Raw genomic sequence first — 14,694 nt, forward strand, 5'->3', positions numbered from 1 at the left:
AGGACAGGTGTTTTCTTCTCATTTCTTTACTTATCCTGGGTATTAATACCCTTAATAGCCATTTTTGTTCTCTTTGTTCTATTCTAAACTGCCTTCTACTTGTTAGACATAGTAAAACAAGAGGTGATCAGCTCATCCTCCTGTCTGCCAAGAGTTATTGTTATCATACCCACCATCTGCCTTGCACATAGATGGTGCTTGACAAATTTTGATTGGTTGATTGATCAGCAGAAACCCTATGTTTTCTTCTTCTTCAATATAACTAAAAGAAGTTATCTTGATTTTGTTTGTTTTTGCCTGTCTTGATGCATTCCAGCCTCAACACTCTTCTTACATGACAATGATATGCTTTTGTATTTATTCTAAGTTGCCTTCCCCAGAGGAAAGAGTACAAGGCTTGGAGTCAGGGTGACTTATTTGAGTTTAAATCTGACCTCAGACACTTACTAGTTCTGTGACACCTGGCAAGTTCCTTAACCCTGTTTGCCTCAGTTTCCTCATCTGTAAAATGAGCTGGAGCAGGAAATTCTCCAAATTACTCCATTATTTTTGCTAAGAAAACCCTAAATGGGGTCACCGAGAATTGAACATGATTGAAAAATACTGAACAAGAAGTCTTCCTCATCTTTCTTCCTCTGACTTTTTGTTTTTAATCTGAGTTTGTTGCTGAGTTTCATGTTAATATCTTAAGACTTATGCTCTTTGGCCAGACTATTCCTGATTCTACTACCTTCCCTTTCCAACTTTATTGCAAATTGAAATGGATACTTTCTGCCAAGGTTCCCATCATTTCCCCCTCAGAAGGAAGTTCATCCATGATAGTAGGAATCAGTCAGAATACTTCTTTCATTGCTTTCTACTCCTTTTGAAGGACAAAATTATCACTAAGGCAAATCAAGAAATTGTTATCCACCCTGCTTTTGTTGGAAACCACCACCAACAACAACACCAATAGCAACTCTTATCCGATGTCTCAGTGATTGTAGCTTCCCCAGGCACTGTTGGATTCTGTAAACATGAGGTGCTTGCCATACACAAGGTTAAAGAGACAAAAAATGAATTGGTGTCTGTCTTGGAGCTTATACTGTGGAGGGCAGCGGAGGAGGAGTAACACATGTACAGAAATTAAAAAGACATAATAGATAACAAAGTCAATACGAAGTAAGTCTGGGAGCTGGGGATAGAACAGTCAGTGGGGAGGGGATCTGGAAAGAGCTGAGCCTTAGATGGGAGCTTAGGATTCTAAGAGGTAGAAGTAAAGAAGGTGTGAGAAATGAGGACAGTACCTTGGCTCATTCTCTTTCCATGAGAAGAAATGGAATTCTCATTTGGAAAAGTTTTAGAAGTTTGAGTTTTAGAAGAGAGCTCCTGACTACTTGCTTCTGCCTGCCTTTCTACCATGCATGTCCAGGTACTGTTGGTACCTAAGCTGGATCGGCTGGATTTTAAGTATTGGACAAGACAGTTAAGACCTTCTCTGACTGGTTATGCAGAACTGGAGCAGAGAAGAGCAGGTGTGCTGGATCTTCCACCAGAAGGTGTGCTTTCATTTCAGAGCACAGGAGAAGAAGAGATTGAGTGCTCTGAGAGTACCAGAACAAAGCTTGAATGGGACCTACAGAAAGCCAAATGAAGAGGCTTCAGACACTGAAGTGGATGTAGCCCTCTTCTTTAAAGCTCCATCTTTTTTCTCTTAGAGTCTCTTAACCCAAATTTCTAGGCCTTTATCTCTCTATCCCATTTATTACCTTTGTGCTACGTTTGTGACATTTCCCAAACTCCCCCGCCCCCCCATTAGTAGTGTATTCTAGACAAAATATTGCTTCTATTTCTCCTGTTGATCTTCACCCAAATACTGTCCACCATGTTTCCCTCCTCTTGTTTTAGGATTGCTTTACAGTATGGCATAGGGAATAGACTACTGGGCCTGGAGTCAAGAAGACCTGAGTTCAAGCCTTCAGACTAGCTATGTGATCCTGGGCAAGTCCCTTAATTTCTGTCTTCTTCAGTTTCCCCATTTAAAAAAACGGGCATAATTGCACCTATCTATTCTCTTCCCCCCCCCCCCCGCCCACCAGGTTGTTAGGATAAAGTTAGATAATATACAGCAGTTTGCAAACCTTGAGGTGCTACATTAAATATAGCTGTTATTATGAATATTGCTTTGCCTTCCCTTTTTGGTCTATCTTTTTTCCCTTCCCAAATCATATTCCAACCACAGAGCTCATCTAACTAAGACTGACTGAAACCCCTGAGGGCAAATTTGACTTCTTGCATTAAGATCTTTAGTTCACTTTGTTTTTCAACTTTTTTTCTCCATTTGTTTATAAAAATCTGAATCCTTTCTTGAAATAGGTAATGTTGTCTGATGTTAGCCTCTAATTGACATTCTTCTTGCATTGTGGCTATTTTGTATGGTTTCTAGCTTGTTGGACAAAAGTAGGAATTATTCTGATGCTTCCCAAACCCTTGCTTTTTCAATTTAAAGACTATTGATTAGATTTACAAAATTCCAAATATCAGCCATTTGATTCCTTCTTGGCCAAGAGTCTGTCTAAGCTGTAGAGCAGAAATCCAAATCTCATTCTCAAATTCTTTCTTCTTAACTCAAAGTTTGTCTTCTCCCATTGATTTCAGTGAAGGAATGAGCAAAACCCCACCTTTGCCTGCTGTAGGTATCATTTGCTTGTTGAGACTCTGTAATCTTTTATATAGCTTCGTGGGTTTCTTCTGGTAGTAACACTTATGTCCATTTTATCACTAGAAGTTGATAGTAGTCATTGGTCTTAGACAAAAGATGATATTTAAAACAAACACGTAAACAAAAAAACAACTAAATGTTCTTTTTTCCTGATAAGAATGTGTGTTTTCTTCTTAGGAGGGTCAAACTTATGTTGGCAGAGAGGATGCTTCAACAGAACAAGATATTGGTAAGAAATCTATGGCGCTTCTTTCTTTCCTTTGAGCTATATTATTTAATATGGAAACAATGAATGAGCTTCCATTGACTGATCTGAATTTCACTTGGTATAAGTAAATAAACCTTCTTGAATGGTATTTTACATTTTTGTTATTTTGAAGCCTGCCTTCAAACTATAACATGGAGACAGTTCTAATTCAAAGTAAATTAGTAAACTTGCACCTATTCCCTGAAACACACACATTTGGGTGGATTTTATATGTGTTTGTGACATAAATTTGAAGACACTCAGGAAGATACTACAATAACAACAACAATAATGATGGCTAGGATTTGTATAACACCTTCTGTGTGCCAGGAACTATGCTAAGGGCTTTACAAATATTATCTCACTGATCCTTACAACAACCCTGGGTGTTAGATACTATTATTTTCTCCATTTTATATATGAGGTTAAGTGACTTGCTTAAAGTCACACAAGTAAGTAACTGAGTTAGGATATTAACTCATATCTTCTTGACTTGAGGCCCAGTGCTCTATCCACTGTGCCCACCTAGTTTTCTCATACTAGTGATAATTTGCATTTTTTTTACTTACAGTTCTGAACATAATGACATCTTGAGAGTAAAGATATAGGCAATAATGAGAACTGCCAGTGCCTAGAGTAATCGTTTCATACCTCAGTAATCCCCCTGCTTTTTCTCTGCTTCCACCCCGATCTTCCATCTGTGCTTTCACTATACCAGTGCAGCTTACAACCATTTTTTGTCTTAAATAGTCATTATGAATGACTAGTTCCAAAACAAACCATACCTAGTCATGCACCATCAGGTGATGAACTTTGTCAGATTTGACTTGGATGCTCTTAGACAACAGAAACACAGCCACATTGCCAGGCCCTTCAGCAGAATTTTTCTAGCTATAATATCTAGTCTGAACTGGTGTTCCTTGGCATAGGTGTAGAACTTAGGTCAGAGCCACATTCTAATCAAATATCAAAGGAGAGCTTTAGTGGAGGATCTTAAGAGATTTTAACTCCCACAAAAATCATGCAAACCCTTTTGATTTTTGATAGATGAGGTAGACTGTAATGTGACTTATTATATCATAAGATTAATCAGCAGGTTTTTATTTTCCCTAGTTCACTCATCCAGAAGAGAACCCTAGCATTCCCATCTTTTCTGCATCATTCCCATGGAGGAGAGTTCTCTCACCAATGCCACAGACTGTGACCCTCCAATGTGACTTCAGTCTCCTTTCTTTGGGGTCTTTTGGAACAGTGCTGCACCATTCCTTGGACAGCCTAATCATAAACCTCAGCTACCCCTGGGATCCTGCTCCCAAGATAGAGAAAGTAGGCTTGCTCTTTTCCCTGATTAGCTTTCCTCCTGCCTCCATCTTGGTCACTTTTGTTGTTGTTGTTGTTTTTGCGGGGCAATGAGGGTTAAGTGACTTTCCCAGGGCCACACAGCTTGTAAGTGTCAAGTGTCTGTGGCCAGACCTGAACTCAGGTCCTCCTGAGGACCAGCGCCCTATCCACTGTGCTACCAGCTGCTCGTTGGTCACTGATTACATTGACTTTCCTATCACTTTCTTATGGCAATGAAAAATCATCAAAATGACAAAAAGTATCATAGAAAAAAAAATTATAGTACTGTTTTAGCTCAGAAAATTAAAAATCATCATTTTTTTTTTTTTTTGTGAGGCAATTGGGGTTAAGTGACTTGCCCAGGGTCACACAGCTAGTAAGTGTTAAGTGTCTGAGGCTGGATTTGAACTTAGGTACTCCTGACTCCAGGGCCGGTGCTCTATCCACTGCGCCACCTAGCTGCCCCCAAAAATCATCATTTTTAAAAGATTATCTTCCTAAATCAGTAATTCATAACTTTTTATTTTATACAATAATCTGTTATATTCTCAGGTTTGTTAGAAAATCCTAGATGCTTGTAACAGATTAATACGAATGCCCTTTAATTAAAATTTATATAGACTTGCAGTGGATAAAAGCACTGGCCCTGGATTCAGGAGGACCTGAGTTCAAATGCGACCGCAGACTCTTGAGATTAGCTGTGTGACCCTGGGCAAGTCACTTAACCCTCATTGCCCCAACCCCCCCCAGAATCATATAGGCTAGAATCATAGATCTGGGTGCCATTTTAGGAGATTAATCTACGATCCATTCTAATTTTGTGCATATTATGAAACTGAAGCCCAGAGGGGTGAAGGGACATTAGGATTTGAAACTGAGTCTCATACCTGTCAGTGCCCTGCACTATGTACAAAACTCCTAGCTTCCATTTTATAGAGCACATTTGTGGAACTTAAAGTGATTGATAAGATCAAAGAAAATACTGTGAATCTATACAGGAGGGACAAAAGATAAGGGCTGATATACAAGAGAGCATCTTCCTCATTATTTATGATTTATTTCCCCATACAGTTCTTCACGGCCTGGATTTGGAAAGTGAACACTGTGTCTTTGAAAATGTCAATGGAACAGTGACTTTAATACCACTGAATGGATCTCAGTGCTCCGTGAATGGGATTCAGATCCTAGAAGCTACACACCTGAATCAAGGTATTTGTCCTAGGACCTTTCCCTAGTACCTAGTAATGTTTTACTATTGTATGTATTGTAAAAAATACAACAATATATTATAGTGTTTATTATCTAATAACAAATAGTAACGTTTATTATTGTATCATGTGTTATCTGTGGATAAGAATGTAATTAGGCAATGAAATTTTATTTCAAATTTGATTAACTGATTTTGTAGGAATATAATTGAAGGGGTTTTTTGGCTCTTTTTAAATCATTGTGTGTTTCTCTTGAGTTTCCTTGAGTTAGGTTTTCCTTCTGCTATTTAATATTCAGCAACTCCATGGGTAGGTAGGTTGGCAGAGTGCCAGGCCTGGAGTCAGAAAGAATCATCTTCCTGAGTTCAAATCTGGCCTCAGACACTTATATTAGCTGTGTGACCCATGGCAAGTCACTTAATCCTGATTATCTCTGTTTCCTCATCTATAAAATTAGCTGGAGAAGTAAATGGCAAACCACTCCAGTATCTTTAACACGAAAACCCCAGATGGGGTTATGAAGAGTTGGGCATGACTGAAGTGACTGAACAATAACAAATGTCCAGAACAGAACTCATCTTCACCTTCTCCCCTTGTACCCCATCTCTGTATTTTTCTATTTCCTTTGAGAGCACAACCAGTATTCAAGTCATTCAGGTTTGAAGCTACTGACTCACTATTTTTTTTTTTTTAGTGAGGCAATTGGGGTTAAGTGACTTGCCCAGGGTCACACAGCTAGTAAGTGTTAAGTGTCTGAGGCCGGATTTGAACTCAGGTACTCCTGACTCCAGGGCCCATGCTCTATCCACTGTGCCACCTAGCTGCCCCTACTGACTCACTTTTAAGTTTCTCTTCTCTTTCGGCTTCTCCCCTGCCCTTAGCAAAACCATTCCAAAGTTTTGTTCATTCTTCCTGCACAATGTCTCTCACATACATCTCCTTGTCTTCTGTCACCAGGCTGCTGCCATTTCAGGCCCTCATCACCTCTCGCATTGATGATTGCAATAACCTCTTGACCAGTCTACTTGCTTTCAATCTTTCCTCCCTGCAATCCATTTTCTGCATAGCTGTCAAATTAATATTCTCAAGATCTGGGTCAGGCCAGATCACTCCTGCTCAGAACTCTTCAGTGACTCCTTATTATTTCCTCAAGGACGAATCACAAACTCTTTCAACCTGGCATTTAAAAGCCTTCCACAATCTGGCTTCCAGAGTTATTTCCTCTTCACATTCTTGATGTTCTAGCAAAACTGACTTGCTTGATGCTCCTGGAAATTGACATTCCATGTCCCACCTTTTCACAGGTTGCTTCCCTGTGATCTATTGTCTCCCCCTTGCCACCTCTTAGAATCTCTAGCTTCCTTCAAGACTTAACTCAGGTACCACTAATTATGGGATTCTGTCTACTCCTTCAGTTGTTAATACTTCCTGAAATTCCTTATATTTATTTGACTATGTAATTTAGTCTACATTCTGTGTAATATAAGAACCCTGAAGGTTGGTATTATTCTGTTTTTATTTTCATATTCCCAGTGTCTACTATGGTGTCTTACATGTAGTAGTAACCTGATAAGTGATTACTGAATTTAATTTTAACCCTTATTATATCAGTGAATTCAAAGGGACCATATATGTGTAATTTGTTTTTTAAAAGCAATATTTTATTCATGCCTTCAAAGATCTGGGCTTTGGGCATTTACATTTTCTAAAACAGGGAAAATAATTACTTGTGGTGGTATTGTGAACAGAGCATTGGACTTTGAGTCAGAAGACATGGGTGCCAGTTTTGACTCTACCTTTTACTAGTGGTAATATAACACTTTGGACTCAGGAAAATCTCCCATGAGGCCAAGCTTCATCCCACATTAATTGTGTGGCCATATGCAAGTGCCTAAAGCTTTCTGAGACTCAGTTTCACACCTGTAATAAGGGTGGAGCAATAATGTTGCTTCAACTTTACAGGGTTGTTTGAAAAACTGTGCTTTGTGAACCCTAACACATCACGGGACCGCTAGCAGTTATTCCTATTCTTCCTCACTGTGTGGCTTTCCACAGGTCCCTTCTCTGCTCAGAGTCTGTTTCTCAGTGTATAACATGGAAGCTTTGGGCTGGATTCCTTCCCTGGCCCCTTTTAGCTCTCTCCTTGGGGGATTCCAATTATCTTTAACCTGCTGACTGCCCTCCCTGATGGGTGCTCACTGTCAGAGCTGCCAGCACCATCCCTGTCCCCATTCTTTGAGCTCTTTACCTTCAGGGTTCTCACCTTTTCACCGTCTTCCACCCCTTTGAGAGTTGTTTTGGGTCAGTGGGACTCCAGGATACTCAGGGGTACTACTTCTTATTCCATTTATGGTTTTGGATCAGTCAGGTTCTGTGGCCTAACAGGAGATACTAACTACTATGGCTAACATTGTTGCTCTGGAATAACCAACACTTATACAACCAATTGCTTTACACTAAAACCAAGCCTGGGAGGTAGGTCTTAGGGATTATTATACTCAATTTACAGATAAAGAAAATGAGGCTTAGAGAGAATAGTTGACTTGGCTAAGGTCACATAGCTCTTAAGTGTCAGCAGTGAGATTTACCTTTATGACAGGATTGGGGTTCTCCCAAAGTGAGATTCTCTTAGATGCGTGTCCTTGCTGCGTCAGGGTGAGCAAACTCCCCTTTTGTTAAACTGTTCAGTGACTTGTGAATGCCTCATTTTGGACCAATGTTGAACCTGAACTCAAAGGTGATTGGCATCAGGCCAACCCCTAACAAAATCCCACCTCTCCTGACTCTGTGTCTAGCTTTCTTTTCTCTATACCACAGTGACTTTTTGATTTTCCAAAATCTAGTCTCATGAAAGGTGCGATAGGCTACCATCCACCTAGCAGTTTGGGATTACCTGCACTCAGATTTAGGATTTACCTTTTATGCTACTTTCCTACCTCCAGAAATTTTTACTCTGATGCCTCCTTGTGGTATAAAAGTGATCCTGGGTGTTCAAAAGCTATTCCCGCAGGACCCATATTGTATCATATTTGAAATATTTCCAGTATGGTAATAGAAACAGGTAGTTGGTTTTCCAAGGACCCATCTAGCCTATGTATGGAAAGGCTCAGTGTCATGACTTGAGCCATGTGATGACCATGGCAATTTGTGGAGTAAAGCAAAACGTAAGATAATACAAAATGGCCTTCAACTTTGTATGGCCTTGTGCTTCTCCAGTGGCAGTGGTCAGGTGATAGAAATCAAGCAGAAGGTGCTATGAATCAGTTATTCAACTATCTATAGGCTGTTACTTAGCTGTTGTTTCTGCAAATATGAGATCCTTATCTACTGATCAGTAAGTAAACATACTGCTAGAGGAACTGTACCATTCTTGCAATTCTCACTTTAAATCCAAACAAAAGAAAGAAGCAAGTTGTAGCACAATGGAAGGGTCAGATCACAGCCTTTCCTTAGGAAGGCAAAGCAAGGATTTGGTGGAATTGGTTTTATTTTGTACCCCAAAACAACAGGAAACAGTCATTTTATGAAACAGTCAACTCATAATATGTTCATCATATTTAACAAAAAGAAATCGCATGAAAATAATCACTGCTTATGCACCAGCATTGTTTCAAAAGATCAGAAAATCAATAAGTATTTCTTAAGCACCCACTACATGTCAGGAATTATGCTACGTGTTGAGGATTTGAATATGAAAGGAAACCATTGGTCCCACTCAGGTAGCTTGTGTTCCACTGGTGTGAAGAAGGAGAGAAATTCTACAACAGGTTTAATTAGATCCTCCACATTAAATAAATGTATAAATATATGTTACTTGGGGACTTCATTGCAAAGTTGGAAATAATGGGGGATGTCAAGAAATATATTTTAAATAGGAATAAAGAATGAGAGTCTAAAGACTTGTAGACTATACTGAAACCTGATACTTATCTATATAGTGAATACTTTGAGAAAAAAAATAGTTATGTATAGGGAATGGAAAGTACTTCACAAAAAATATATATTTTTAAAAGAGAAAATAATTAATGTATGAAGGGAATAATTCTTGATTTAACTGTTTGCCCAAGCACATTATCTTTTTAGAGCAAAGATCAAAATTAACACAAAAGTAGAATGAGAAAGATATTACATACAATTGAAATAATGCATTTGACTTACTCATATAATCAACATTCCATATTAAATGGAGATACAGTTGATTGAGAAATTCATAGAGTACAAGATTCTGCAGTATTTATTGCTTACTAAATATTTTTTTATTTTTTAAAAAAGGTATTTGATTTAAAAAAAGGTATTTGATTAAGTAGAGCAAAATAGATGGAGGAGTGGGGCAGCTAGGTGGTGCAGTGGATAGAGCACCAGCCCTGGAGTCAGGAGGACCTGAGTTCATATCCGGCCTTAGACACTTAACACTTACTAGCTTTGTGACCCTAGGCAAGTCACTTAACCCCAATTGTCTCACTAAACAAAAACAAAAACAAAATAAAATAGATGGAGGAAAGTGGGCTTAATTGCTTTCAAGAAATTGTAAAATTCCTTTAATGACCTCAAACTTCTTTGAGAAACAGAGGCCTGTCTTTGAAAGTTCTACAGTCATGCTCTGTGGCTCTGAGTAACACTTCAGTATCCAAAAAATTAAACATGAGTATTACACAGAGCAAATGGAGAGTTGTTTGATTACTATATGATGTGTGTGAATAGTCTCTAGCTTATTGCAAATACACATCTTTGAAAAAGAAGCAGAGTAACTTCCATCGTTGGGGAAATTATGATGAGCCTGTTATGTGTCAATAATGAAGGATGGTCAGTGGCTGGTTCATGTGACCTATTAATCAATAGTCAGTGGATATTTGTTAAACACCTACTATGTATCAGACACATAGTAGGGGGATACAAATACACACACACACACATAAAAGAAAGTCCCTGTCCTCAAAGAGCTTACAATCTAATGAGGGAAGACAATACAGAAAAGAAAACTTAAAGGGGTGGGGGAAGGAGAGGTGTCCTGGAATCAAGGCATGTTGGATAAATCAAAGAAGTCTGAAATGAGCATAGCCAAGTGGTTCTTCTCCTTAAGTGGAGGCATTTATGGCTCCACACTCCAATCAGAGGGGCAGAGGGTCTTGATGAGACATGAGTAACAAAGCTGTTTGTATTACATTGGAAGATAATGAGATTTCCCAATGATGAATTTACTGGGAGCATGGTGGTAAAGCTGAAGAAGTCCAAGATGAGTTTAGCTTGGTGAGAAATTAGGAACTGTCAGAGTCTACTACCCTTGTGAAGCCAGAAGAATTTGAGGAAGTCCCCTAGCATGTTGGATAGAACCCATAGTTGTGTGGGCTAGAAAGACAGAGATTTTTGTTATTTGCTTGTTATGTTGTAAAATATTATTGTTGGTAGTTGTGAAAACAATTTCCGGGTTTCAGTGGGTGACTGCAAGTTAAATATGGGTCAGCAGTATAAGGTGGCAACCAAAGAAGGTAATGCAATGAATCTGGTGCTTCATTAAGAATGACATCAATAGGGGTGGCTAGGTGGCACAATGGATAAAGCCACCAACCCTGGATTCAGGAGGACCTGAGTTCAAATCCGGCTTCAGATACTTGACACTTACTAGCTGTGTGACTGGGCAAGGCACTTAACCCCCATTGGCCCGAAGAAAACCCAAAACAAAACAAAAGAATGACATCATTTAGACTTGATTCTTCTCAGCAATACAATGGTCAAAGATAGTTCCAAAGGACTCATGATGGAAAATGTTCTCCACATTCAGGAAAAAAAAAAAACTGTGGAATGTAGATGCAGATAGAACCATACTATTTCTAGTGTTTGTTGTTGTTGTTTTTTGAGGTTTTTTTTTTTCCTTTTTGCTCTGATTCTTCTCTTATAACATGACTAATGCAGATTGTACTAATGACTAATGTGATTGTACATATATAACCTATATCAGATTACATGCTGTCTTGGGTCGGGGGAGGGAAGGGAGGGAGAAAAATTTGAAACTAGAAATCTTATAAAACCAATGTTGAAAACTATCTCTAAATGTAACTGGAAAATAATAAAATATTTATATGGAAAAAAAAGAATGACATCACTTCCAGAAATGGGGAGGCCATAGTCCTACTGTTTCATTAGGGAAATTATGTTCTGTTCTGGACAGTATGTCCTAGTGGATAGTGGCTTTGAAGGTTACAAGACCTGGGATCAAGTTCTGCCTACAATAAATACTGATTGAGTGACCTTGGGCAAGTCACTTCACTTCTGTGCTCTAGGTAGTGCTTAAACTAAATAGACTAAAATTGCTAAGATTATGAATGTCAGAGAAGATTCCCAATTGCGTTAATAGAGGGAGTTCCCTTTACCAGTGAGATCCCAGCTCCAGTTCTTGTCCCTTTCTGGACACCATGCCTTCAAAAAGGCAGTGTTAAACTAGACAATATCCAGAGGCAGGTGGCCAGGAGTGTGAAGGACCTTGAAGACATCTCACCTGAGGATCACTTGTAAGAACTGGGCATGATTCAGAGAAAGGAAGACTCCAGGGACATGATGGCTGCCTTCCAGTATCTGACAGCAAATTATGTCATAGAGGGGTTAGACTGTTCCATCTGGTTCTGTAAGGCAGGATCAGGAATAAAGTGCAAACTTTGCAGAGAGCTCAATTTAGGTTTGATCTTGGAAGAAACTTCCCAACAATGAGATCTGTCCAAAATGGAATGAATTGCCTCGAGAGATTTGGGGTTCCCTGTCTTTGGAGTTTCTCAAGAAGATGTCTTCCTTCCTTCCTTCCTTCCTTCCTTCCTTCCTTCCTTCCTTCCTTCCTTCCTTCCTTCCTTCCTTCCTTCCTTCCTTCCTTCCTTCCTTCCGACCCTTTCAGTGTGTAATTGTGTTATTCTTTGGAGGAAACGTCCGGAGTGATGAAATCCTAGCTCTCTTTGAGTATTTGAGAACGGTTATGTGAACCTCAAACTTATTATCTGTTTGGACTTAGCAAGAGCAAAGTTCCTGTCCTTCAATTCTCTCACTGCTTATAGATGACAAATTATTTTTATTCATTGACCTTTGCCCTCACTGGAACTTTCCTGTGGACAATGAACGTCCATTAAAGGCATTCATTGTCAGCCTAAAGATGATTGGAGTGAAAAACTTTTCCTTAATATTAATGATTAAAGTCACTGTATGGCTTATCCAAGGAAAGTGGTTGCATTAATTGGTATTCAAGGTTAATTGTCAGGATGTTCTTTCCCTGAAGGGTGCTATTAATTGTTTTACTCCTGTGATGGCATGATTTTCAATTCTGATGGTTTAGAACACCTCTGGCATTCTTCTATGCCACAGACTTCTCAGTACCACTGTTAATGAAATAGAGGTAAAATGCTATGTCAGATGGTATTAGGATGCTAGAGTGTAGGGTTTAATTGTCTTTAACAAGTCTAAAGGCAATGAGATCCTACATTGTGTTATTTCCCAAGGCAATACATGATATAATCAAGTAGCAATGTGATTAAGATTTTTTTTTTAAAATTTTACTTAGGCATTGCAGCTCTCCAGGCTATATGGATGTCAAAAACTATAGAATTAAAGGATTAGAGTCAGTTCTTCCTTTAATTTAATCCATTTCATTTCAACACACATTTAGGTACCTACTGTGTGTGCTAAGCATTGCAATAAGTTCTAGGCCTACAAAGATGAAAAACAACACAACTTCTACCCTTACATTCTGGGAAGGAGGATTCATTATATACACAATGACTATAATATCATCTTATTCAATTCAGTTCAGTGTATAAGTGAGGTCAAACAGTTTGGCACAGAAGTCACTGTTTTGTCTTCTTGTGAGCCATAATCCTAGGGCCCATTTTACTATATAAGAAAATTAAAGGTTAAGATATATGTGATTTGAGTATTAATAAGAGCTGGCTAAGAGAACCGATGGTACCTGTTAGTCAAATACAAAGTAGGAAAGGCTACTTTCCATAACTTTAAGTATGTAATGGGTTATTCAAACATCTACTTCATGTTGCCTCCAGGATGAAATATAAACTCCTCAGCCCTTAAGGCACTCCACAATTTGGATCCAACCACCTGTCCTGCCTAATTTTCTTTTATTAAGCCTCAATGAGCTCTCTGAATTTCAGCCAAACTTAGCTGCTGGTTAGACCCTCTTCTCTCCTTCTTCTTTGTATTAGTACCTGCATTGCCTAAAATATAGTTCTTCCTTATCTACATGCTTGCAATACAACCCAATAAACATTTACTATGTGCTGGGCACTGTGCTAAGTACTTGGGATATAATTAATAAAAGGAAATCTAAGGGGAAATAAGACACAAAAGAAGGCAGGAAAATGGGATTGGGTTGGGTGAGGGGGCCACTAGGGATTACCCTGCAAGGGGCATTTTGTTCCATGGAGTTGATACCAGGGAGGGCAGCAGAGGCAAAGTGGGTGAGCTGAGAGTCCAGTTTCTGTCCTCCATAAAGGAAGGCATTGTGAGGAACTTGTGAGGCAGCTAAGGAAGGTGGTGTTAATCAAGGCCTGAGTTAGCAACTTGGTGGTGAGTTTAAAAGTGATGTGCTTATTCTGGGAGGGTAGAGTAGCAGATACCAAGTAGGATTTAATCTTTCAGTGTCCTTAGCCACTTTTAAAGCTCAGCCCATGTGCTATCTTTTCCTTGAAGCTTTCCTTGATGACCTGTTCCTTCCTTCTCTCACATATATCATTGCCCTCAAATTATGTTATATTTAAGTGTGGACATGTACATGTACAGCTTTTTGAGGGCAGACTCTTTCATATCTGGCTTTTTCTCCCCAGTGTCTAAGCATAGTTTGCTGAACATAGTTGCTTGTAAAATCACAATGCCGTGGTTGGAGCACTAGCCCTGAAGTTGGGAGGACCTGAGTTCAAATCTCACTTTAGACACTTACTAGCTGTATGATCCTGGGAAAATCACTTATCCCCAATTGCCTCAGACATCTGGGGCCATCTCCAGTATGTATATCTTGCCACTGGACCCAGATGGCTCTGGAGGAAAGAGTGAGGTTGGTGACATTGAATAGCTCTCCTTCATTGCAAGTCAAGACATCACCCCTATGTCATGGTCCTCTTCAAGAATGAAAGACAGACACCACCACCACCACCAACTTGTTGAGTTGAACTCAAGGCAGGAAGGACATGAGGTGTCATGGGCCAGATGAC

The 14,694-nt window shown here is 39.2% G+C and overlaps 1 protein-coding gene across 2 annotated transcripts in view; it reads left to right on the forward strand.

The window, feature by feature from the left end:
* The window catches only part of KIF16B (kinesin family member 16B), a 358,373-nt gene that overhangs the window by 167,039 nt on the left and 176,640 nt on the right, over positions 1–14,694 (forward strand). For both annotated transcript variants that reach the window (XM_043987183.1, XM_043987182.1), the window contains exons 14-15: positions 2,879–2,930; positions 5,361–5,498. In XM_043987183.1, coding sequence (XP_043843118.1) covers positions 2,879–2,930; positions 5,361–5,498 — 190 coding nt within the window. The remainder of the gene's footprint in view (positions 1–2,878; positions 2,931–5,360; positions 5,499–14,694) is intronic.

This window comes from Dromiciops gliroides, chromosome 2 (genome assembly GCF_019393635.1).
Source record: "Dromiciops gliroides isolate mDroGli1 chromosome 2, mDroGli1.pri, whole genome shotgun sequence".
In the NCBI taxonomy this organism is placed as follows: domain Eukaryota; kingdom Metazoa; phylum Chordata; class Mammalia; order Microbiotheria; family Microbiotheriidae; genus Dromiciops; species Dromiciops gliroides.